General features: G+C 43.5%; 2 protein-coding genes across 3 annotated transcripts in view; one reads left to right on the top strand and one right to left on the bottom strand.

The window, feature by feature from the left end:
- LOC139406260 (proline-rich transmembrane protein 4-like) overlaps positions 1-26,102 on the bottom strand; it is a 51,140-nt gene extending 25,038 nt beyond the window's left edge. Inside the window, exon 1 of the mRNA XM_071148731.1 lies at positions 26,017-26,102. The gene's annotated coding sequence lies outside the window, so the exon portion shown is untranslated. The remainder of the gene's footprint in view (positions 1-26,016) is intronic.
- On the top strand, positions 1,977-12,191 carry LOC139406292 (RNA-binding protein 28-like). 2 transcript variants are annotated; one of them, XM_071148762.1, is made up of 18 exons: positions 1,977-4,697; positions 4,880-5,032; positions 5,151-5,257; positions 5,582-5,657; positions 5,972-6,064; positions 6,224-6,401; positions 6,810-6,973; positions 7,102-7,275; positions 7,443-7,516; positions 7,639-7,774; positions 7,856-7,920; positions 8,088-8,246; positions 8,546-8,695; positions 9,092-9,166; positions 9,247-9,415; positions 9,570-9,765; positions 11,418-11,535; positions 11,635-12,191. In XM_071148762.1, the coding sequence occupies exons 1-18, from the start codon at positions 4,580-4,582 to the stop codon at positions 11,770-11,772; spliced, it is 2,343 nt and encodes a 780-aa protein (XP_071004863.1). In that variant the 5' UTR covers positions 1,977-4,579; the 3' UTR covers positions 11,773-12,191. The 2 variants fall into 2 exon arrangements, with proteins under 2 accessions (XP_071004863.1, XP_071004855.1); XM_071148754.1 differs by having other exon boundaries at positions 6,798-6,973.
- Positions 26,103-26,846: the final 744 nt, after the last annotated feature.

Genomic DNA, 26,846 nt, shown 5'->3' with positions numbered 1-26,846 from the left:
TCGTGGTGTGTTTGGACCATTCTAGTTTGTTGTTGATATAGACACTGAGGAACTAGAAGCTCTCAACCTGCTCCACTACAGCCCCGTCGATGAGAATTGGGGCGTGCTCGGTCCTCCTTTTCCTGTAGTCCACAATCATCTTAGTCTTGGCTACGTTGAGGGATAGGTTGTTATTCTGGCACCACACGGCCAGGTCTCTGACCTCCTCCCTATAGGCTGTCTCGTCGTTGTCTGTGATCAGGCTTACCACTGTTGTGTCGTCTGCAAACTTAATGATGGTGTTGGAGTCGTGCCTGGCCATGCAGTCGTGGGTGAACAGGGAGTACAGAAGGGAACTGAGCACGCACCCCTGTGAAGCTCCAGTGTTGAGGATCAGCGTGGCAGATGTGTTGCTACCTACCCTCACCACCTGGCGGCGGCCCGTCAGGAAGTCCAGGATCCAGTTGCAGAGGGAGGTGTTTAGTCCCAGGATCCTTAGCTTAGTGTTGAGCTTTGAGGGTACTATGGTGTTGAACGCTGAGCTGTAGTCAGTGAATAGCATTCTCACACAAGTGTTCCTTTTGTCCAGGTGGGAAAGGGCAGTGTGGAGTGCAATAGAGATTGCATCATCTGTGGATCTGTTTGGGCGGTATGCAAATTGGAGTGGGTTCAGGGTTTCAAGGATAAGGGTGTTGATGTGAGCCATTACCAGCCTTTCAAAGCACTTCATGGCTATGGATGTGCTACGCGTCTGTAGTCGTTTAGGCAGGTTGCCTTTGTGTTCTTGGGCACAGGGACTATGGTGGTCTGCTTGAAACATGTTGGTATTAGACTCGATCAGGGACATGTTGAAAATGTCAGTGAAGACACCTGCCAGTTGGTCAGCACACGTCCTGGTAATCCGTCTGGCCCCGCAGCCTTGTGTATGTTGACCTGTTTAAAGGTCTTACTCACGTCGGCTATGGAGAGCGTGATCACGCAGTCGTCCGAACTGCTGATGCTCTCATGCATGTCTCAGTGTTGCTTGCCTTGAAGCGAGCATAGAAGTGATTTAGCTCATCTGGTAGGCTTGTGTCACTGGGCAGCTCACGGCTGTGCTTCCCTTTGTAGTCTGTAATAGTTTGCAAGCCCTGCCACATAAGACGAGCGTTGGAGCCAGTGTAGTATGATTCAATCTTAGCCCTGTATTGACGCTTTGCCTGTTTGATGGTTCGTCACAGAGCATAGCAGGATTTCTTGTAAGCTTCCGGGTTAGAGTCCTGCACCTTGAAAGCGGCAGCTCTACCCTTTAGCTCAGTGCGAATGTTGCCTGTAATCCATGGCTTTTGGTTGGGGGTATGTACGCACAGTCACTGTGGGGACGACGCCCTCGATGCACTTATTGATAAAGCCAGTGACTGATGTGGTGTACTCCTCAATGCCATCGGAAGAATCCCGGAACATGTTCCAGTCTGTGATAGCAAAACATTCCTATAGTTTAGCATCTGTTTCATCTGACCACTTTTTTATAGACACTGGTGCTTCCTGCTTTAATTGTTGCTTGTAAGCAGGAATCAGGAGGATAGATTTGTGGTTAGATTTACAAAATGGAGGGCGAGGGAGAGGTTTGTACGCGTCTCTGTGTGTGGAGTACAGGTGATCTAGAATTTCTTTCCCTCTGGTTGCACATTTAACATATTGATAGAAATTTGGTAGAACGGATTTAAGTTTCCCTGTATTAAAGTCTCAGGCCACTAGGAGCGCCGCCTCTTTGAGTGGTTTCCTGTTTGCTTATTTCCTTATACAGTTGACTGAGTGCGGTCTCAGTGCCAGCATCTGTCTGTGGTGGTAAATAAACAGCCACGAAAAGTATAGCTGAAAACTCTTTAGGCAAGTAGTGTGGCCTGCAATTTATCACAATATACTCTACTTCAGGCGAGCAAAATCTAGAGACTTCCTTAGACTTCGTGCACCAGCTGTTGTTTACAAATATGCACAGACCCCCCCCCCATCTTACTGTGTGCTGTTCTATCTTGCCGGTGCAGCACATATCCCGCTAGCTGAATATCCATGCAGTCATTCAGCCACGATTCCGTGAGTCATATTATTACAGTTTTTGATGTCCCATTGGTAGGATATTCGTGATCGTACCTCGTTTAATTTATTGTCCAATGATTGCACATTGGCGAGTAGTATTGACTGTAGCGGAAGCTTTCCCAGTCGCCTTCGCTGGGTCCTGACCATGCATCCGGCTCTTTGTCCTCTGTACCTGCGTTGCTTCCTCTTGAAAATAACGGGGATGTCGGTCCTGTGGGGTGTTTGGAGAATGTCTTGTGCGTCGTCTTTGTTGTGGAAAAAATCTTTGTCTAATCTGAGGTCAGTGATCTCTGTCCTAATATCCAGAAGCTCTTTTTTTGCGGTAAGATACGGTTGCAGAAACATGATGTACAAAATAAGTTACAAATAACGCGAAAAACCCCCACATAGTAGCACAATTGGTTAGGCGCCTGTAAAACTGCCGCCATTTCTTCTGGCGCCATTTTTTGTTGACGTTGAATCTGGTGTTTTGCCAGTACTTTTTAGTGAATCTGCCAGTTGAGGACCTGTGAGACATCTGTTTCTCAAACTAGACACTAATGTACTTGTCCCCTTGCTCAATTGTGCACCGGGCCTCCCAGTCCTCTTTCTATTCTGGTTAGAGCCAGTTTGCGCTGTTCTGTGAAGGGAGTAGTACACAGCGTTGTACGAGATCTTCAGTTTCTTGGCAATTTTTCACATGGACTAGCCTTCATTCCTTAGAACAATAATAGACTGATGAGTTTCAGAAGAAAGTGCTTTGTTTCTGGCCATTTTGAGCCTGTAATCGAACCCACAAATGCTGATGCTCCAGATACTCATCTAGACTAAAGAATGCCAGTTTTATTGCTTCTTTAATCAGAAAAACAGTTTTCAGCTGTGCTAACATAATTGCACAAAGGTTTTCTAATGATCAATTAGCCTTTTAAAATTATAAACTTCGGTTAGCTAACACAACGTGCTATTGGAACACTGGAGTGATGGTTGCTGTTGATGGGCCTCTGTACGCCTATGTAGATATTCCATAAAAATCTGCCGTTTCCAGCTACAATAGTCATTTACAACATTAACCATGTCTACACTGTATTTCTGATCAATTTGATGTTATTTTAATGGAACAAAAAAAAAAACAAGGACATTTCTAACTGACCCCATACGTTTGAATGGTCATATATTTTATTAAAATGATGGTGAACCCACTGCAGTTCCCCCATGACCCCGCTTAGGTTCATGACCCTGACTTTGAATACCATTTCCCTAGCCCTTACCCCGTTGTTACTCAGGCCCCCCTCAACACCAAGATGTGACAGTTTGCACTGCACTTATCTACAAATGACATGTTTGAGCACTGTAGGTATAGTGGGTATTTGTCTACACTTTTACATATTCTCGAAGAACGTCCTACTACAGTAACTCTTAACCTGACCTACTTCCCATTTCTATTATAATAAATTAGATACTTGCTTAGTATACTTTTGTCAGAATAAGTAATTGTTTCGGAATTGCACCAGAAATGTCATGTAATATATGATATGGCTTCTGCACTGTGAATGCAATGCGTAGGTTACGTGGTACTCTGAATACCTCAACAGCACCATTCCATGGTGACAATCTCTATTATGTTAAATTAATAGTATAGTGCAAAGTGTATTGTGAAATTAGTTTATTATGACAAACACTTTTATGATATGTGTGATTGTATATGTTGAAAATTATCTATGCAATCTTCATTAATTTTTATTAAAATAAATGTTTTGTCAAGACATACTGCAACTCTTCAATGCAATGTTTTCAAACAGAAGTGCCATTTTCCCGTAACTGGATAAAAACATGAATTGAGATGAATTTGTCAGTTTCCATGAGTTTATTTTCAAATATTTACACTGGAAAGGATGCCAATTCTAAAATCTTCTATGTACAAGATCTTTTCATGATTTGGTTCCTAGATTTAGTGAATTTTCTTTTGCCAACCGTTGCATGTCATCTGCCAGTACCACCCTGGCCACTTGTGTTAGCTATTATCATGCGTTCTATTTTTGGAGATCATTGTTAAAATAACATTAACGTTTGACTCTGGTTGGTGGAAACATGCATGTTTGTTTAGATGGATGGCTCGAAAGCCTGCACATACAGCTAGTAGCTTTGCATGATACATGCACGGTAGCAGGAATGCACTGACTATTTGGTTCGCTCACTGTCATAACGAAGAAGATGAGTTCCCGGAAATTACGGATTACAACTTCCTTTCTATTCCAAGATGGCTGCCACATTCGGAAAACGTGTGTTGACCATTTCAACAAATTAGCGTTTACCATGCTTTCATACAGTTTTCCTATTATTTTGATTGACAATTTAATATATTGGAAGTAAAGACTATTTGTTTGGATAGTTTAGAATTATCTGTGGCGAGAATACATTTGGAAGTGTTGGAAAGAAAGTAGCTAGCTAGTTTGTTAGTTTGCCAGTGTGTTCTATTGGTTGACTGGCTAACAAAAAGCAACAGTGATCAGAACAAGAAACGTAAGGTTTTAGCACAGAATAAGCCATGTCAGCCCTTACAATATTCGTCCGGAGTTTGCCAGCAGATGCATCTAACGACCGCCTGGAGGAGATATTCTCTGAGATTGGACCTGTGAAGCACTGCTTTGTTGTCAAGGAAAAGGGTGAGACGGCTACTAGCTAACGTTAGCTAACTTTGCTAATTTGTCATCTTTGTAAAACTGCTGATTATTTCAACTTCATCATGTCATGAAACTACAAGAAGCCAGATCCTGTCATGCATAATAATAATATTAAACAATATGTGTGAGAAGTTAAACAACAGTCTGGCATGTGGTCCTTTCAGGTGCAGAGAAATGTCGGGGGTTTGGGTATGTCACTTACTCCATGGAGGAGGATGCACAGCGCGCTGTGAGAGAGGTGAAAGACTATGATGGAAAGAAGATAAACGTGTCGGTGGCCAAGAAGAAACTAAACGACAAGAAAAGGGGAACAACAGGTTTGTAAAACTTATGTGGATGCTTAGTTTGTTATTTAGGTACCTACGTAATTCATAACTCTTACATTTGTGATGGTGAAATTAGAGGTTCAAATATGTATTGTGGTCTTCTACACAGCCACGGCACCAAAAGATCCAGTACCACAAAAAGAACAGAAATCTGAAGGAGGCTTAAAGAAAAACAGAAGGAAAGCCAGACTGATCATCAGGAATCTCAGTTTCAAGGTATGAAACGCATAAACACTCACACAGATAAACAATATTTATATTTTTCCTCTGCTTTGTGTGAGGATGCTTTATTGTCTTCAGTTAAGAAAATATGTAAGATGTTTTATTGTCACATACACCAGACGTGTTGTTTTACAGGGTCAGCCATAGTATTACGGCACGCCTGGAGCAAATTAGGGTTAAGTGCCTTGCTCAAGGGCACCTCATCATTGTCGGTTCAGGTTTTCGAACCAGCAATATTCCGGTTACTGACCCAACGCTCTAACCGCTAGGCAACCTGCCGCCTAGTTAGTTGTGAATGTTTGTCTTATGTTCCCACAGTGCTCGAATGAGGATCTGAAGCAGACCTTTGCCAAGTTTGGGACAGTTCTGGAGGCCAACATCCCGCTCAAACCAGGTACAGACCTCACTTTGAGGCCCTCTGTAGCTCAGTCGGTAGTGCATGGCTCTTGTAAGGCCAGGATAGTGGGTTCTATTCCTGGGGCCACCTATACACAAAAAATGTATGCACGCATAACTAAGTCGCTTTGGATAAAAGCATCTGCTAAATGGCACACACTCCATTACTTTGAGCGAATCACCACCCAACCACACTAAGCATGGTTGATTCTTGGTGCAATCACCACCCAACCACACTAAGTACTGTACTGTTGAGCCTTGGTGCTTTTTTCTATCTGGTGGCTGACCATTCCTCACTCTGTTCATCTTCAGATGGGAAGATGAGGGGCTTTGCGTTTGTCCAGTTTAAGAACGTCTTAGAGGCAGGAAAGGCCTTGAACGCCATAAACCTGAAAGAGATCAAAGGTGAGACACCTTAACCTGTTGTGTGTGTTTGTATGTGTGAGAGTGACGGACACCTTTTTCTGCCCTGTGAATATCTCGCATAAAGATGGGGAGCATCTCAACAGTCTACTGTAGCTTCCTCTACTCTGATCAAGTCATTCTATCCTCTATCCTTTACAGGAAGGCAGGTAGCTGTGGATTGGGCTGTGGCTAAAGACAAGTTTGTCGCTACTCAGCCAGGAGCTAAGAAAGAGGAAAAGGTTGCAGCAGAGAAAGCGGCACCTGAAAGTGACTCTGAAGAGGAGGAGAAGGTGGAGGAAGAGGAGGAGAAGAAACCAGAAGCACATTCAAAGAACAAGTATGAGCTTTCGCAGTCTTAATCTGTATTTCTGCATGTCCTCAGTTTATTGAACTAAAGTGAATGATGGGCTGTAAATATTTAGACCAGGGGTGTCAAACGTATTCCAAGGAGGGCCTAGTGTCTGCATGTTTTTATTTTTCCTTTCAATTAAGCCCTACAAAACCAGGTGTGGGGAGTTCCTTACGAATTAGTTACCTTAATTAATCAATCAAGTACAAGGGAGGAGCGAAAATCCACAGCCATTCGCCCTCCGTGGAATGAGTTTGACACCTGTGATTTAGACCTACTCTACATTAAATGTCTGAATTGGTCTTCTTTGGCCTGACTTTGTCCTTTGGTTCTGAGGACTGGAGTACTTCAGCCAAGTTCTTGTTGAACTGTTGTGTTTAACAGTCCTCTCTACAGAGTCAGCTCTAAGCCAGCTCAGCAGCCAGACAGCCCATCAGAGCACGAGAGCGAAGAGGACGATGGAGAGGATCATGAGGAGGATGAGTCTCAGGAGTCAGATTGCGATGAAACAAGTGACCTTGGGTCTGATGAAGATGATGAAGAAGATGATGAGGATTCTGGTATGAATCGGTTGTCTTTTCTTGTGATTAAAGTGTGTATGCTCCACCTTGTCCTCCGTTTGAACCCCTTTGACTATTTTCCCTCTGTCTCTCTGGTCCTCTCTCGGTCTCTCTCTTTGACTTTCTAGACAGTGCAGCCAACAGGAAGCCCCTCCCATCAGATATTAATCAGGGCAAAACCATCTTCATCAGGAACCTGTCGTTTGATACGGAGGAGGAGGGCTTAGAAGAGGTGTTACTGCAGTATGGAGAACTGAAGTACATCAAGATCTGCCTACACCCAGACACTGAACACTCTAAAGGTATAGTCCTGGCTCCAACACAACATCCTTCTATCTCTGACTCACTCCCCTCTTAAAGTTAACCAATGCGATGAAGTGATTCCAGTCAGAAGATGGAGGTCTATATGTTAACATTGAATCATGATTGTGTTGGTTGGCAATGGTTGTTGACTGTTGTGTTTGGTCAGGTATTGCATTTGCTCAGTTCAAGTCTAAAGAAGCAGCAGAGAAATGCATTGCTGCTGCAGAGGACGAGTCAGAGGTGAGACTGAATAGAATGTTAAAGTACTAATGTATTCTCTACGTACATCTCTTCTGATAAGTTTTGAATTGATGTTATCTATGTTTGGGGGCAATGTGTTTGTGTGTGTCTGTCTGTCTCAGAGCGGGGGTATCCGTGTGGATGGTAGGAAGCTGAACATTGTAGCGGCGGTGAGCAGAGAGGATGCTGTCAAACTAAAGGACAAGAAGGTTAAAACTCATACAGGGACCAGAAACCTCTACCTGGCTAGAGAGGGATGTAAGTTACTTCTCTCCTCCCTTTTCATCTCCTCTTCCCACCCCTCCATCTCATCCCTCCCTCTCTCTCTCTCTCTTTCAGTGATACGGTCAGGAACGAAGGCAGCTGAGGGTGTTCCAGCAGCGGACATGGCCAAGAGGACCCGAGTGAGTACTTTCGGTTTTTCAACCAATCAAAGCATCAGAGTGTTGTCTTACAACCAATCACAACACATTGTGTTGGTAACTGAGGGCTTGTGTCCTCAGTGTATGTGTGTTTGTGGAAGGCCAGAGTGTGTGTACATTTGTTAACGCTCCCCTGTCTCCTGTCTTAGTTTGAGGACCTGAAGCTGACCAAGCTACGGGACATTAACGTGTTTGTGTCTAAGACCCGCTTGTGTGTCCACAACCTGCCCAAATTTGTAGACGTCAAACAACTACGAAAACTCTGCCTGAAAGCTGCAGGGGGTGGCAAGCTGGTCCGCATTACAGAGGTAAGAAACTGCTACCACATTTCCATAGCCATTTCCATCTGATTAAAGTCTATGTCATTAGGTCCTCTCATCTCTCCAGGTGATCTGTTAGTGACCACCTGGTAGCACTATTGTCCTATAAAGTTTCCTGCCCATGTTGAATGGCCTTTCATTTCTCTTTACAATCTCTCCCCAATTTTCTCTCCCTTTCTATTCTTTCTGTGTCTACCATTTGCCTCTTCTCTTTTCCTTTCCTTTCCTCACCATCTTCATCTGTATCCACCACCACCCCACTTCTCTCTCGCTCTCTCCCCCCCCAGTGCAGGGTGATGTATGATAAGAAGCCGGAGCGTGGTCAGGTGTTAGGCCGGTCGCTAGGTTACGGCTTTGTTCAGTTCCAAGAACATGAACACGCTCTGAAGACACTACGATACCTCAACAACAACCCTGACATCTACGGAAACACCAAGGTGTGTGTGTGGCACTTTGTCATTGTTGATCTGTGTGTTATGCACACACGAGTCCAGAGCACGTCTTGAACCTTGTCCTGGACAGAATGCAGCTGTGTTTGAGAGTGTAAATCCCAGGTTATGTTTCTGAATGTTGTCTTTGCCTTTCAGTTGATGTCAGTAACTGCAGTAATTTATATCGGAACACATTGGATATGGACTCAAACATTGTAGTCATCAATATTGAGGAGAATGTTGAATTACACATACTCATGTTTGGTTTGGCAACCTACAGCATCTGATCAATATTGACAGTTTTCTTGCTAAATTATGAGAATGTGTTATTGGAAAGACTATTCGTAGGTTGTTAAAGTTTTTTTTTCTTGTTTCTTTTTACTGTGTGGTGTCTGTCTACAGAGGCCCATCGCTGAGTTCTCTCTTGAAGATGGAAAGAAGCTGAAGATGAAAGAAATGCGACAACAACAAGTCAAGGTGTGTCTCTCTTCTGTGTGTGTGTGTGTGTTTGTGATGATTAAAATGAAGAGTAACAATATTCTCTCCATGGTTACCAGGATCGTTTCAAGGGGCGGGGCCCTCAGGGAGGAGTGAAGCCGCAGTCTGTAGGCAAGACTGGACCTCAGAGGTGTGCGTCTAAACCCCAGAGTGCCATGGTAACGAAGGAGGGGCCAGCGAAGACGCAGACACAGTCGTTACCATCCGGACAGGACAGAAAGGATGGAGGTATGACGCTGTACATTTCTGCCCTAACCCTGAATATAATACAAACAGCTCATCAATTCTGGTGGAAGTGCTATTTTCCCTCATTTTTCTGTCTTTGTTTTTGCTTTTTTGTTGTTTCTGAAATTTCTCTCGCTTTTCTTTCTCTCTCGTCTAGTACCTCCCCCCCAGCCACAGGCCCAGACTCTGTTCCAGACCCAGCCACAGGCCCAGACCCAGCCACAGGACCAGATGCAGGGCCGGCAGTATGCAGGCTTCCAGACCACCCCGGTTCTAGAACATGTAGAACTGGAGGATGGAAAGAAAAGACGGAAGGTTCTAGCCCTACCTTCTCACCGTGGCCCAAAGATCAGGTAACACACAAATACAGTTGAAGTTGGAATTTTACATACACTTAGGTTAGAGTCATTAAAACAAATTTTTCAACCACTCCACAAATTTCTTGTTAACAAACTAGTTTTGTCAAGTCGGTTAGGACATCTACTTTGTGCATGACACAAGTAATACTTCCAACAATTGTTTACAGACAAATTATTTCACTTATAATTCACTGCATCACAATTCCAGTGGTTCAGAAGTTTACATACACTAAGTTGACTGTGCCTTTAAACAGCTTGGAAAATTCCAGAAAATTATGTCATGGCTTTAGAAGCTTCTAATGGGCTAATTGACATAATTTTAGTCAATTGGAGGTGTACCTGTGGATGTATTTCAAGGCCTACCTTCAAACTCAGTGCCTTTCTGCTTGACATTGGGAAAATCAAAAGAAATCAGCCAAGACCTCAGAAAAAAAAAAGCCAAGTCTGGTTCATCCTTGGGAGCGATTTCCAAAAGCCTGAAGGTACCATACCACGTTCACTTGTACAAACAATAGTACGCAAGTATAAACACCATGGGACCTGTCATACCGCTCAGGAAGGAGACGTGCTCTGTCTGCTAGAGATGAACACACTTTGGTGCAAAAAGTGCAAATCAATCCCAGAACAACAGCAAAGGACCTTGTGAAGATGCTGGAGGAAACGGGTAGAAAAAGTATCTATATCCACAGTAAAACAAGTCCCATATCGACATAACCTGAGAGGCCGCTCAGCAAGAAAGAAGCCACTGCTCCAAAACCGCCATAAAAAGCCAGACTATGTTTTGCAACTGCACATGGGGACAAAGATTGTACTTTTTGGAGAAATGTCCTCTGGTCTGAAAAAAATAACTGTTTGGCCATAATAACCATCATTATGTTTGGAGGAAAAAGGGGGAGGCTTGCAAGCCAAAGAACACCATCCCAACCGTGAAACACAGGGTGGCAGCATCATGTTGTGGTGGTGCTTTGCTGCAGGAGGGACTGGTGTTCTTCACAAAATAGATGGCATCATGAGGTAGGAAAAGTATGTGGATATATTGAAGCAACACCTCAAGATATCAGTCAGGAAGATAAAGCTTGGTTGGAAATGGGTCTTCCAAATGGACAATGACCCCAAGCATACTTCCAACGTTGTGGCAAAATGGCCTAAGGACAACAGTCAATGTATTGGAGTGGCCATCACAAAGCCCTGACCTCAATCCTATAGAATATTTGTGGGCAGAACTGAAAAAGTGTGTGCAAGCAAGAAGGCCTACACACCTGACTCCTTTACACCAGCTCTGTCAGGAGGAATTGGCCAAAATTCACCCAATTTATTGTGGGAAGCTTGTGGAAGGCTACCCGAAACGTTTGGCCCAAGTTAAACAATTTAAAGGCAATCTTCTGACCCACTGGGAATGTGATGAAAGAAATAAAAGCTTAAATAAATAATTCTCTACTATTATTCTGACATTTCACATTCTTAAAATTTAAGTGGTGATCCTAACTGACCGAAGACCGGGACGTTTTACTAAAATTAAATGTCAGGAATTGTGAAAAACTGAGTTTAAATGTATTTGGCTAAGGTGTATGTGAATGTCCGACCTCAGCTGTACTTTACCTATCATAATGTAACACAAACTACATGGTATAATTTTGGTTGTGCAGGGCACGTGATAAGGGGAAGCAGCAGCCTGCCCAGCCTAAGAAGCCCAAGAACCGTCCCAGCAGGAGAGAGCTACAGGGAGGAACGTCACTGGAGAAACCTACACAGCCCAGAATAAAGGTTACACTCACACACACACACACACATTACTCATGTCTGCATTTTGTGGCCCCAAGAACAGGTAATACATTGAACTGTCTGTCTTCAATTGTTTTCCAGAGCGCAAAGGGGGCCAAGAAGCGGTTTAGGAGCCAAGAGGATGACCGCTTTGACAACCTGGTTGAACAGTACAAGAGAAAACTGATGGGCGGCAACAAGACCACAAACATCAAGAAGAACAAATGGTTCAACAGTTAGTTGTGTGTGAGAGAGAGCGAGGCCATTTTTTGGTATACCCCAATAACCTTTTCCTTATGTTGGTTTCTACATCATTGACATGTTGAAACAAGGGTATGATGGTTGGAATAACATTGACCCATGAACTGTGTATAATGAAGGAGAGTCCGGCGTAGTACACTGTCATATGTCTGTGTCCTCATGTTATACACAACGTGTGGTGTGCCATCAGTGGTAAAGGAAAGCTAAGAGATGGAATATCGGAATATAATTAACTTCCTGAATTGACCCCGACTCTGACAGACTGCATCAGCTGGAAGCATATGTGTGTTCTTCACAACAGATGCTGATGCTTTACTCTGTACTGTGTTTTATGTTCATGTTAACTATTGGTCAATAATAATGTAAATTACATTTTTATTAAAGAACTTACAAAGACAGTTTGTTTAGTCGGTCTGTATTTATGTTAAATGATCATCTGTGATTCAATAACATTTTTCAAAGAATCAATACATTTTGGGAACATCCACATTTAAAAAATTTTTTTTTTAAAAATGTTACTTCGCCTTTATGTAAGCAGGTAGGCTAGTTGAGTTCTCATTTGCAACTGCGACCTGGCCAAGATAAAGCAAAGAAGTTTGACACACAACAACAGAGTTACACATGGAATAAACAAAACAGTCAATACAGTAGAAAAATATATATATACAGCATGTGCAAATGAGGTAGGATAAGAGAGGTAAGGCAATAAATAGGCCATGGAGGCGAAGTAATTACAATATACACTGCTCAAAAAAATAAAGGGAACACTTAAACAACACAATGTAACTCCAGGTCAATCACACTTCTGTGAAATCAAACTGTCCACTTAGGAAGCAACACTGATTGACAATAAATTTCACATGTTGTTGTGCAAATGGAATAGACAACAGGTGGAAATTATAGGCAATTAGCAAGACACCCCCCAATAAAGGAGTGGTTCTGCAGGTGGTGACCACAGACCACTTCTCAGTTCCTATGCTTCCTGGCTGATGTTTTGGTCACTTTTGAATGCTGGCGGTGCTTTCACTCTAGTGGTAGCATGAGACGGAGTCTACAACCCACACAAGTGGCTCAGGTAGTGCAGCTCATCCAGGATGGCACATCAATGCGAGCTGTGGCAAGAAGGTTTGCTGTGTCTGTCAGCGTAGTGTCCAGAGCATGGAGGCGCTACCAGGAGACAGGTCAGTACATCAGGAGATGTGGAGGAGGCCGTAGGAGGGCAACAACCCAGCAGCAGGACCGCTACCTCCACCTTTGTGCAAAGAGGAGCAGGAGGAGCACTGCCAGAGCCCTGCAAAATGACCTCCAGCAGGCCACAAATGTGCATGTGTCTGCTCAAACGGTCAGAAACAGACTCCATGAGGGTGGTATGAAGGCCCGACGTCCACAGGTGGGGGTTGTGCTTACAGCCCAACACCGTGCAGGACATTTGGCATTTGCCAGAGAACACCAAGATTGGCAAATTCGCCACTGGCGCCCTGTGCTCTTCACAGATGAAAGCAGGTTCACACTAAGCACATGTGACAGACGTGACAGTCTGGAGACGCCGTGGAGAACGTTCTGCTGCCTGCAACATCCTCCGTCATGACCGGTTTGGCGGTGGGTCAGTCATGGTGTGGGGTGGCATTTCTTTGGGGGGCCGCACAGCCCTCCATGTGCTCGCCAGAGGTAGCCTGACTGCCATTAGGTACTGAGATGAGATCCTCAGACCCCTTGTGAGACCATATGCTGGTGCGGTTGGCCCTGGGTTCCTCCTAATGCAAGACAATGCTAGACCTCATGTGGCTGGAGTGTGTCAGCAGTTCCTGCAAGAGGAAGGCATTGATGCTATGGACTGGCCCGCCCGTTCCCCCTGAATCCAATTGAGCACATCTGGGACATCATGTCTCGCTCCATCCACCAACGCCACGTTGCACCACAGACTGTCCAGGAGTTGGCGGATGCTTTAGTCCAGGTCTGGGAGGAGATCCCTCAGGAGACCATCCGCCACCTCATCAGGAGCATGCCCAGCCGTTGTAGGGAGGTCATACAGGCACGTGGAGGCCACACACACTACTGAGCCTCATTTTGACTTGTTTTAAGGACATTACATCAAAGTTGGATCAGCCTGTAGTTTGATTTTCCACTTTAATTTTGAGTGTGACTCCAAATCCAGACCTCCATGGGTTGATAAATTTGATTTCCATTGATAATTTTTGTGTGATTTTGTTGTCAGCACATTCAACTATGTAAAGAAAAAAGTATTTAATAAGAATATTTCATTCATTCAGATTTAGGATGTTAGTGTTCCCTTTATTTTTTTGAGCAGTGTAGCAATTAAACACTGGAATGGTAGAATGTGCAGAAGATGAATGTGCAAGTAGAGATACTGGGGTGCAAAGGAGCAAAATAAATAAATACAGTTCGGGGGTGAGGTAGATTGGATGGGCTATATACAGATGAGCTATGTACAGGTGCATTGATCTGTGAGCTGCTCTTATAGCTGGTGAGGGAGGTAAGAGTGTCCAGCTTTAGTGATTTTTGCAGTTCCAGTCACTGGCAGCAGAGAACTGGAAGGAGAGGCGGCCAAAGGAAGAATTGGCTTTAGGGGTGACCAGCGAGATATACCTGCTGGAGCGCGTGCTACAGGTGGGTGCTGCTATGGTGACCAGTGAGCCGAGATAAGGCAGGGTTTTACCTAGCAGAGACTTGTAGATGACCTGGCGCCAGTGGGTTTAGCGACGAGTATGAAGCGAGGGCCAGCCAACGAAAGCGTACAGGTCGCAGTGGTGGGAAGTATATAGGGCTTTGGTGACAAAACGGATGGCACTGTGATAGACTGAATCCATAAACCCACACAATGTTGATATGTGTACAAAAACCCCTTACCTTTAAACATGAAACCCTCTCTCTGGCTGGGACATAGAGACATCAACTTTTGACCCTTACTTATGTATCTTCTGGCGCCAACAGAGATGGCCGCCTAGTTTTGCGTTCCTAGGAAACTATGCAGTATTTTTTTTTTATGTGTTATTTCTTACATTGTTACCCCGGGAAATCTTAGGTTTTATTACATACAGTAGGGAGGAACTATAGGATATAAGAGCAACGTCAACTCACCAACATTACGACCAGGAATATGACTTTCCTGAAGCAGATCCCCTGTTTGGTCCACCACCCAGGACAATGGATCGGATCCCAGCCAGCGACCCAAAACAACGGCGCCGCAGACGGAGCGGTCTTCTGGTCAGGCTCCGTAGACGGCACATCGCGCACCGCTCCCGAGCATACTACTTGCCAATGTCCAGTCTCTTGACAACAAGATAGACAAAATCCGAGCAAGGGTTGCCTTCCAGAGTGACATCAGAGACTGTAACGTTCTTTGTTTCACAGAAACATGGCTCTCTCGAGACACGCTATCGGAGTCGGTACAGCCACCTGGTTTCTTCACGAATCACGCAGAAAGAAACAAGCATCTCTCTGTTAAGAAGAAGGGCGGGGGTGTATGCATTATCATTAACGAGATGTGGTGTGATCATAACAACATACAGGAACTCAAGTCCTTTTGACACTACAAAATTGCTTCGATCACGTGGACTGGGATATGTTCCGCATAGCGTCAAACAACAACATTGATGAATACGCTGATTCGGTGAGCGAGTTTATTAGCAAGTGCATCGGTGATGTTGTACACACAGCGTCTATTAAAACATTCCCCAACCAGAAACCGTGGATTGATAGCAGCATTCGGGCAAAACTGAAAGCGCGAACCACTGCTTTTAATCAGGGCAAGGTGACCGGAAACATAAACAAATACAAACAGTGTAGCTATTCCCTCCGCAAGGCAATCAAACAAGCTTCAGTATAGCGTTAGTATAGATACAAAGTAAGAGTCAAAATTCAACGGCTCAGACACAGAGGTATGTGGCAGGGTCTACAGTCGATCACGGACTACAAAAAAACCCAGCCCCGTCACGGACCACAATGTCTTGCTCCCAGACAAACTAAAAAACTTCTTTGCTCACTTTGAGGAAAATACAGTGCCACTGACACAGCCCACTTCCAAAACCTGCGGGCTCTCCATCACTGCACTCCATCACTGCAGCCAGTGAGTAAAACATCTAAACGTGTTAAACCTCGCAAGGCTGCAGGGCCAGACGGCATCCCCAGCTGCGTCCTCAGAGCATGCGCAGACCAGCTGGCTGGTGTGTTTATGGACATATTCAATCAATCCTTAACCCAGTCTGCTGTTCCCACATGCTTCAAGAGGGCCACCATTGCTCCTGTTCCCAAGAAAGCTTTTGTAACTGAGCTAAATGACTACCGCCTCGTAGCACTCACTTCCGTCATCATGAAGTGCTTTGAGAGACTAGTCACGGACCATATCACCTCCACCCTACCTGACACACTAGACCCACTCCAATTTGCTTACCGCCCCAATAGGTCCACAGACGACGCAATCACACTGTACACTGCCCTAACCCATCTGGACAAGAGGAATACCTATGTGAGAATGCTGTTCATCGACTACAGCTCATCATTTAATATCATAGCACCCTCCAAACTCGTCATTAAGCTCGAGACGCCCTGTGCAACTGGGTTCTGGACTTCCTGACGGGCCGCCCCCAGGTGGTGAGGGTAGGTAACAACATCTCCACCCACTGATCCTCAACACTGAGGCAACACAAGGGTGCTTTCTCAGCCCTCTCCTGTACTCCTTGTACACCCATGACTGCGTGACCATGCACGCCTCCAACTCAATCATCAAGTTTGCAGATGACACTACAGTGGTAGGCTTGATTACCAACAATGACAAGACCGCCTACAGGGAGGAGATGAGGGCCCTCGGATTGTGGTGTCAGGAAAATTACCTCACACTCAATGTCAACAAAGCAAAGGAAATGATCGTGGACTTCAGGAAACAGCAGAGGGAGCAGCCCCCTATCCACATTGACGGGAAAGTAGTGGAGAAGGTGGGAAGTTTTTAGTTCCTCGGCGTACACATCACGAACAAACTGAAATGGTCCACCCACACAGACAGCGTGGTGAAGAAGGCGCTGCAGCGCCTCTTCAACCTCAGGAGGCTGAAGAAATTCGGCTTGTCACCAAAAACACTCACAAACTTTTACAGATGCACAATCGAGAGCATCCTGTCGGGCTGTATCACCGCCTGGAACGGCAACTGCTCCGCCCAGAACCGCAAGGCTCTCCAGAGGGTAGTGAGGTCTGCACAACGCATCACCGGGGGCAAACTACCTGCCCTCCAGGACACCTACACCACCCGATGTCACAGGAAGGCCAAAAAGATCATCAAGTACAGCAACCACCCGAGCCACTGCCCGTTCACCCCGCTATCATCCAGAAGGCAAGGTCAGTACAGGTGCATCAAAGTGGGGACCGAGAGACTGAAAAACAGCTTCTATCTCAAGGCCATCAAACTGTTAAACAGCCATCACTAACATTGAGAGGCCGCTGCAAACATACTGACTCAACTCTAGCCACTTTAATAATGGAAAATTTATGTAATAAATGTTTCACTAGCCACTTTAAACAATGCCACTTTATATAATGTTTACCCTACATTACTCATCTCATATGTATATTCTGTACTCTATACCATCTACTGTATCTTGCCTATGCCGTTCGGCCATCACTCATTCATATATTTTTATGTACATATTCTTATTAATTCCTTTACACTTGTGTGTATAAGGCAGTTGTTGTGAAATTGTTAGGTTAGATTACTTGTTAGATTTACTGCATGGTCGGAACTAGAAGCACAAGCATTTCGCTACACTCGCAATAACATCTGCTAACCATGTGTATAGTGGGGCAAAAAAGTATTTAGTCAGCCACCAATTGTGCAAGTTCTCCCACTTAAAAAGATGAGAGAGGCCTGTAAAAGAGGCCTAGAAAAAATTAGAAAAAAAATCCAGAAAATCGCATTGTAGGATTTTTAATTAATTTAATTTCAAATGATGGTGGAAAATAAGTATTTGGTCACCTACAAACAAGCAAGGCCTCAATTACCTCAACTAACTGGTGCCCCCGCACATGGACTGTACCGGTACCTCCTGGTATATAGTCTTTCTATTGTTATTTTACTGCTGCTCTTTAATTACTTGTTCCTTTTATTTCTTATTCTTATTCATATTTTTTAACTGCATTGTTGGTTAGGGGCTTGTAATGAAGCATTCCAATGTAAGGCCTGTTGTATTCGGCGCATGTGGCTAGTAAAATGTGATTGGATTTGAAATCTTTCTCAGATTATTACCAATTCCACAAGGTATGACTCCAAACACCCAGAAAAGGCTACTCTCCTCAATGTTATCTTCACATATAATCCTGATCTGTATCAGTCTGGTGTTTTCTGTAATGACCTTAGTGATAATGGCAGGTTTGTAATGCTATGGATAATGGCAGGTTTGTGGGTGTACTATTTTTAGATTTTAGTGCAGCATTTGATTTAGTGGATCATGAAATAATTTAGACAAAATTAATGCATTATGATTTTAAGGAGGTCGCTTTGAATTGGGTACAGTCATATCTAACTGACAGGAAACACTCCACCTATATCAATGGTTCATTTTCTTCCCTTCCAGCTTTAAACTGTGGAATATCGCAGGCCAGTTGCCTTGGGCCACTTCTTTATTTAATATATACCAATGACCTTCCTTATGCCTTATCTGTAACTCAAGCTACTATATTTGCAGATGATGCTACAAGTTATACAGCAATACAATTGTTTCAACAGGTACAGACAGCAAGCTTTACAAGGAGATTTGGAGAATATCAGGGAGTTGGTTGCCGGAACAAACTTGTTTTAACTTCTTATGGCTGCAGGGGCATTATTGAGTAGCTTGGATGAAAGATGCTCAGAGGTGCCCAGAGTAAATGTCCTGCTCCTCAGTCCCAGTTGCTAATATGTGCATATTATTATTAGTATTGTATTGAAAACACTCTGAAGTTTCTAAAACTGTTTGAATGATGTCTGTGAGTATAACAAAACTCATATGGCAGGCAAAAACCTGAGAAGAAATCCAAACAGGAAGTGGGAAATCTGAGGTTGGTCGATTTTCAACCCAGCCCCTATTGAATACACAGTGGGATATGGATAAAGTTGCACTTCCTATGGCTTCCACTAGATGTCAAGCGTCTTCAGAAACTTGAATGAGGATTCTACTATGTTGTGAGGCCGGATGGGAGCTGTTTGAGTCAGTGGTCTGGCAGAGAGCCAGGTCCTGGTCATGCGCATTTCACATGATAGTGACCTGCGTTCCATGGCTTCTTTACAGACATAGGAATTCTCCGGTTGGAACATCATTGAAGATTTAGGATAACAACATCCTAAAGATTGATTCTATGCTTAGTTCGACAAGTTTCTTCGACCTGTAATATAACTTTTTGAAGTTTTCGTCCGACGTTCAGATGGACCTGCACGAGCGCTTGGATTTGTGTACTAAACGCGCTAACAAAAGTAGCTACTTGGACATGAATAATGGACATTATCGAACAAATCAAGCATTTATTGTGGAACTAGGATTCCTGGGAGTGCATTCTGATGAAGATCGTCAAAGGTAAGGGAATATTAGGTAAGGGAATATGTGATTTCTGTTGACTCCAACATGGCAGAATATTTTTTTTTTTGTCTGTCGTCTCAGATTATTGCATGGTTTGCTTTTTCCGTAAAGTTTTTTTGAAATCTGACACAGCGGTTGCATTAAGGAGAGGTATATCTATATTTCCATGTCTAACAATTGTATTTATCGACATTTATAATGAGTATTTCTGTAAAATGATGTGGCTCTCTGTAATATCACCGGATGTTTTTGGAACTAGTGAATGTAACTGAGATCTTTTGATATAAATATGAACTTTATCAAACAAAACATACATGTATTGTGTAACATGAAGTCCTATGAGTGTCATCTGATGAAGATCATCAAAGGTTAGTGATTCATTTTATCTTTATTTGTGCTTTTTGTGACTCCTCTCTTTGGCTGGAAAAATGGCAGATTTTTTTCTGTGAGTTGATGGTGACCTAACATAATCATTTGTGGTGCTTTCACTGTAAACCCTATTTGAAATCGGACACTGTGTTGGGATTAACAACAAGATTACCTTTAAAACGGCATAATGCATGTTTGAGGAATTTAAATTATGAGATTTCTCTTGTTTTGAATTTGGTGCCCTGCACTTTCACTGGCTGTTGTCATATCGAGATTAACGGGATTGCAGCCCTAAGAAGTTTAAACACCAAGAAAACCAAAGTTATGTTTGTCTGTTCCACTAAGAAAAGGTCAACACAGCATGGGATACAATTAAGTATTGGGGGAGAATATTTGTATTTTATTTTTTATAGGTAGGCCAGTTGAGAACAAGTTCTCATTTACAACTGCGACCTGGCCAAGATAAAGCAAAGCAGTGCAACAAAAAACAACACAGATTTACACATAGGATAAACAAAAGTACAGTCAATAACACAATAGAAAAATCTATATAGAGTGTGTGCAAATGGAGTAAGGAGGTAAGGCAATAAATAGGCCATAGTAACGAAGTAGTTACAATTTAGCAAATCAACACTGAAGTGATAGATGTGCAGATGATGATGTGCAAGTAGAAATACTGTGGTGCAAAAGAGCAAAAAAGTTAATTAAAACAATATGGGGATGAGGTAGGTAGTTGGGTGAGCTATTTACAGATGGGCCCTGTACAGCTGCAGAGATTGGTAAGCTGCTCAGATAGCTGATGCTTAAAGTTAGTGAGGAAGATATAAGTCTCCAACTTCAGCGATTTTTGCAATTCATTCCAGTCATTGGCAGCAGAGAACTGGGAGGAAAGGCGGATAAAGTGGGTGTTGGCTTTGGGGATGACCAGTGAGATATACCTGCTGGAGCACGTGCTATGTTTGGGTGTTGTTATGGTGACCAGTGAGCTAAGATAAGGCGGCGCTTTTCCTAGCAAAGACTTATAGATGACCTGGAGCCAGTGGGTCTGGCGACGAATATGTAGCGAGGGCCAGCCGACGACAGCATACAGGTCAAAGTGGTGGGTGGTATATGGATATGGGGCTTTGGTGACAAAATGGATGGCACCGTGATAGACTGCATCCAGTTTGCTGGGTAGAGTGTTGGAGGCTATTTTTTTAAATGACATCACCGAAGTCGAGGATCGGTAGGATAGTCTGTATGTTTGGGTATGTTTGGCAGTATTATTTAAGGAGGCTTTGTTGCGAAATAGGAAGCCGATTTTAGATTTAATTTTGGATTGCAGATGCTTAATATGAGTCTGGAAGGAGAGTTTACAGTCTAGCCAGACACATATGTATTTGTCCACATATTCTAAGTTGTATGACTTTGATGCTCGTTTCAAGGTTTGTTAACACAGTGTCCAAAGAAGGGCCAGATGTATACAGAATGGTGTCATTTGCATGGAGGTAGATCAAGGAATCACCCGCAGTAAGAGTGACATCATTGATATATACAGAGTAGAGAGTCGGCCCGATAATTGAACCCTGTGGCACCCCCATAGAGACTGCCAGAGGCCCGGACAACAGGCCCTTCGATTTGACACACTGAACTCTATCTCAGAAGTAGTTGGTGAACCCGGCGAAGCAGTCATTTGAGAAACCAAGGCTGTTGAGTCTGCCGATAAGAATACAGTGATTGACAGAGTCAAAAGCCTTGGCCAGGTCGAGGAAGACGACTGCACAGTACTGTCTTTTATCAATGGCGGTTGTGATATCGTTTAGTACCTTGAGCGTGGCTGAGGTGCACCCGTGACCAGCTCGGGAACCGTATTGCACATCGGAGAAGGTATGGTGGGATTCAAAATGGTCAGTGATCTGTTTGTTAACTTGGCATTCAAAGACTTTAGAAAGGAAGGGCAGGATGGATACAGGTCTGAAACAGTTTGGGTCTAGAGTGTCTTCCCCCTTTGAAGAGGGGGGATGATCCCGGCAGCTTTCCAACCTTTAGCAATCTCGGACGATACAAAAGAGAGGTTGAACAGACTAGTAATAAGGGTTTCAACGATGGTGGCAGATCATTTTAGAAAGAGAGGGTCTAGATTGTTTAGCCCGGTTGATTTGTACGGGTCCAGGTTTTGCTCTTTCAGAACATCTGCTATCTGGATTTGGTTTAAGGAGATGCTGGGGAGGATTGGGCAAGTAGCTGCGGGGGATGCGGAGCTGTTGGCCGGGATAGGGGTAGCCAAGAGGAAAGCATTGCCACTCGTAGAGAAATGCTTATTGAAATTCTAGATTATCGTGGATTTATCAGTGGTGACAGTGTTTACAAGCCTCAGTGCCGTAGACAGCTGGGAGGAGGTGCTCTTATTATCCATGGACTGTACAGTGTCCCAGAACTTTTTGGAATTAGAGCTACAGGATGCAAATTTCTGTTTGAAAAGGCTAGCCTTTGCTTTCCTAACTGACTGTATATTGGTTCCTGACTTCCCTAAAAAGTTGCATATCACAGGGACTATTTGATGCTAGTGCAGTATGCCACAGGATGTTTTTGTGCTGGTCGATGGCAGTCAGGTCTGGAGTGAACCAAGGGCTATATCTGTTCTTAGTTCTAAATTTTTTGAATGGGGCATGCTTATTTTAGATGGTGAGGAAATTACGTTTAAAGAACAATCAGGCATCCTCAGCTGTTGGGATGAGGTAAATATCCCTCCAGGTCAATTAGAAAGGCCTGCTCGCTGAAGTGTTAGGGAGCATTTGACAGTGATGAAGGGTGGTTGTTTGACCGCGGACCCATAACGGATGCAGGCAATGAGGCAGTGATCTCTGAGATCCTGATTGAAAACAGCAGAGGTGTATATGGAGGGCAAGTTAGTCATGATAATATCTATGAGGGTGCCTATGTTTACGGATTTAGGGTACCTGGTAAGTTCCTTGATAATTTGTGTGAGATTGAGGGCATCAAGCTTAGATTGTAGATTGTAGGATGGCCGGGGTGTTAAGCATATCCCAGTTTAGGTCACCTAACAGAATGAACTCTGAAGATAGATCTCTGCAGTAGATTGCAACTCCTCCCCCTTTGGCAGTTCTATCTTGATGGAAAATGTTGTAGTTGGGGATGGAAATCTCAGAATGTTTGGTGGCCTTCCTAAACCAGGATTCAGACATGGCTAGGACATCAGGGTTGGCGGAATGTGCTAAAGCAGTGAGTAAAACAAACGTAGGGAGCAGGCTTCTGATGTTAACATGCATGAAACCAAGGCCTTTACGGTTTCAGAAGTCAACAAATGACAGCGCCTGGGGACACACAGGGCCTGGGTTAACCTCTACATCACTCGAGGAACAGAGGAGGAGTAGGATGAGGGTACGGCTAAAGGCTATAAAAACTGGTCGTCTAGTGCGTTGGGGACATAGAATAAAATAATCAGATTTCTGGGCGTGGTAGAATAGATTCAGGCATAATGTACAGACGAGTATAGTAGGGTGCAGGTACAGTGGAGGGTAACCTAGGCATTGAGTGACAATAAGAGAGGTTGCATCTCTGGAGGCACTAGTTATGCTAGGTGAGATCACCCCATGTGTGGGAGGTGGGACAAAAGAGGTATCTGAGGCATGTTGAGTGGGGCCAGGGGCTCCGCAGTAAAATAAAACAATGATAACTAACCTAAACAACAGTATACAAGGCATATTGACATTAGAGAGAGACATAAAGCGAGGCATAAAGCAATCACAGGTGTTGATTGGGAGACAATGGGCAAGACAGCAACAGCTAATCAGCTAAGACAAGAACAACAGGTAAAATGGCGATGAATGGGCAGAGAGTGTCAGTTAACTACACACAGGGCCTGAGTTCGAGGCTGGGGCCGACAGATAAACAAAATAAACAAAATGGAGTACCGTGATTAATGAACAGTCCAGCAGGCATCAGCCATGTAGCCAGGTGATCATAAGGTCCAGTGAAGTGAAATAGATGAAACAAGGAAGTCGTTACTACGCTAGCAAGCAGGGAGACATGGCATTAATTATGTTAGCAGCCAAGGGCTAGCAGAAGCGTCTTCATCGGCGTCCGACAAAGGCCGTTTGAGGGCACTTCGGATGGAATTCCGTCGGCAGACCAGTCGTGATGGATCTGCGGGGCTCCATGTCGACAAAGGGTCCAGGCCAATGGCAAAAGAGGTAATGTAGCTGGAGTAATATTGTTTGCTAGCCGGGAGATGCGCCTGGCTCAAGGCTAACTGGTGCTAGCTTCGGGACAAGGGCGTTAGCCACTATAGCCACTGGGTAGCAGCTAGCTAGTTGCGATGATCCGATGCAAAGGTCCAGAGTTTACGGCAGGAATCCGGCGATGTAGTGGCTTCTAGTCGTGTTAGTGAAGAGTCCGGGAGGCATCAGCTGTGTAGCTGAGTGATCATAGGGTCCAATGAGCAGGCCGGGGGATGGGCCTGGTTCAATGGCTAGCTTCGGGGCTGGGCTGAGGATCTGGAATAACGGCCCAGTCATCTGTAGTAATGGTGGAGAAAAGCAGTCCTGATATGCTCAGGGTTGATATCGCACTGTACAGACTGGCATTGAAGAAGTGGCAGAAAACAAACTACTAGGAGTGCAGCTAGACAACTGCTTATAATGGTCGTCTCAAATAACTAATCTATGTAAAAACAATATATTAAAACAGCATGCATGATCAGAAGGATAGCTAAATATTAGGAGGCTGCAAATTGCACAGAACAAAGCAGCAAGGATTGTTTTAAGGTGGCGATATGATTATTCTGTTGTAGTCATGCGCAATGCTCTTGGTTGGTCATCAATCAACAAGATAATTGAAAAAAACATGCTCATTTTATTTCATAATATACACCATTTAAAATGGCCAAACTCTATTCACTAACTGTATTCAGTTGGTAAGAGACAGACATTCAGTAAATACTAGGAATAGATTGTCCACCATGTGTTATCCAGACAGAAAAGAGAAATAGGCCAAATAACATTTCGGTGTAGAGCATAAAGAAAATGAATAATTAGTGTATTATGTATTATGTTTGTAAAAGTGTGTTTATATGTGAAAATGTGTTTGTATTATAAATTGTATTTTAATGTTTAAGGACTCTTGGAAGATAAGTCCAAATCTAAAATCAAAATCACCGTTTTACAGCCTGTGTTCGTAATAGCTGCTCAGTGAAACGACCTGTCCTGATTTGTCATAGATGCTTGCTAAAAAACTTTAATGAGCAAACCTTCCTTCATGACCTGGCCACTGTAAATTTGAATAGAATCAGCTTGATCCTGTCGTGGAAATTTCCTGTATTACCAAATCATGAAAGAGCAAACCACACACAAGTCAGAGTTATCATAAAGTCCATCTTTAATTATATGAGCTTCACCATAGCCCTGTGACTCTCAGATCAAATCAGTGTCCATAAATTAATTATCTGAGAGTGTCAACATAATGGCAACTGAGATCCTTTATAGCAAAGACACACCAATCTAAACTCACATGACAAATAACAGATCTTAGGAACATTACACAAAGAACCTTTTACCAGAAAAAAGAGTATCCCATAATTTATAGCATTAGCTATAAATTATCGTTCAGTTTGATCTCCTAAACCAAAGCTCTTATCTCGTTCTTGGTACCACTTTGAACCAAAAACATTACCTCATCCAATGGCATATATCAAATACACCCCTTCCTGGACAAGCTTACAGAGAGATGTGACTGGGACACAGACATTGTGGAGCCACCAAACTGGTTCCCCATTAATCACACCATCCCTTCACATGGTTTAGGAATAGTTACAGACACATTCACAGATAAGACAAACCTGACCTCTCCCCTCTCTGGGCCCAAGTAACTTCCCACATAAGCATGCTTATAAAAATTAATAAAACATCTTATTTATAAATGTTACCTAAATGATTGTGATTCTGCCACGACATTCCCCTCTCAGGGACATTGTCCCTTCTAAAGAATCAGAACATTAATTACATACTCAATATTTAAATCCAATCCCTTCAATGTCAAATACCTTATGTAAGCTTTCTCAGTAAAAATCCTACAATGTGATTTTCTGAAATGTTTTCTTCTCACTTTGTCTGTCATAGTTGAAGTGTACCTATGATGAAAATTACAGGCCTCTCTCATCTTTTTAAGTGGGAGAACTTGCACAATTGGTGGCTGACTAAATACTTTTTTGCCCCACTGTATGGAATCATGTAGTAATCAAAAAAGTGTTAAACAAAACAAAACATATTTGAGATTTGAGATTCTTCAAAGTAGTTACCTTGATTACATCTTTGCACACTCTTGGCATTCTCTCAGCCAGCTTCATGAGGTAGTCACCTGGAACGCGTTTGAATTAACAGCTGTGCCTTGTTAAAAGTACATTTGTGTAATTTCTTTCCTTCTTACTGCATTTGAGCCAATCAGTTGTGTTGTGACGACAAGGTAGGGTTGGCATACAGAAGATAGCCCTATTTGGTAACAGTCAATATTATGTCAAGAACAGTTCAAATAAGCAAAGAGAAACGACAGTCCATCATTACGTTAAGACATGAAGGTCAGTCAATCCGGGGGGTGCTGGAGACTGTGACCAGGGCTGCTGTATTATTGTCACTGGGACCACCAGAGCTGAGTGACCCGAGTTCTGGGCACCATGACAGTGTCCCTCTGGCAGTGCTGTAATCAGACACTGCTGACCACTGTGATGCCTACTCCCTCCAGTCATCAGACACTGATCTGCTCCCTCCTGTCTCCAATGATGTAAAGTACTTAAGTAGTACTTTAAAGTATTTTTTACTTAAGTCATTTTTTGGTATCTGTACTTTACTCTACTATTTGTATTTTTGACAACTTTTACTTTTACTTCACTACTTTCCTAAAGAAAAGTATGTACTCTATACTCCATACATTTTCATTGACACCCAAAAGTACTCATTACATTTTTACATTCACACACTTATCTAGAGAACATCCCTGGTCATCTCAACTGCCTCTGATCTGGCGGACTCACTAAACACAAATGCTTTGTTTTTAAATGATGTCTGAGTGTTGGACTGTGACCATGGCTGTCCAAAAATAAAAATACAATTGTGCCACCTGGTTTTCTTAATA

The sequence above is a fragment of the Oncorhynchus clarkii genome, chromosome 1, assembly GCF_045791955.1.
Source record: "Oncorhynchus clarkii lewisi isolate Uvic-CL-2024 chromosome 1, UVic_Ocla_1.0, whole genome shotgun sequence".
NCBI classification, from domain to species: Eukaryota; Metazoa; Chordata; class Actinopteri; order Salmoniformes; family Salmonidae; genus Oncorhynchus; species Oncorhynchus clarkii.
This window is presented reverse-complemented; position numbering and strand designations above follow the sequence as displayed.

Excerpts from the sequence above, each read along its gene's own strand:
- LOC139406292 (XM_071148754.1), top strand. The coding sequence starts at position 4,580 with ATGTCAGCCCTTACAATATTCGTCCGGAGTTTGCCAGCAGATGCATCT. Across the intron at positions 5,033-5,150 it reads CAAGAAAAGGGGAACAACAG|CCACGGCACCAAAAGATCCA; the intron begins GTTTGTAAAACT and ends TCTTCTACACAG. Across the intron at positions 7,775-7,855 it reads CTACCTGGCTAGAGAGGGAT|TGATACGGTCAGGAACGAAG; the intron begins GTAAGTTACTTC and ends TCTCTCTTTCAG.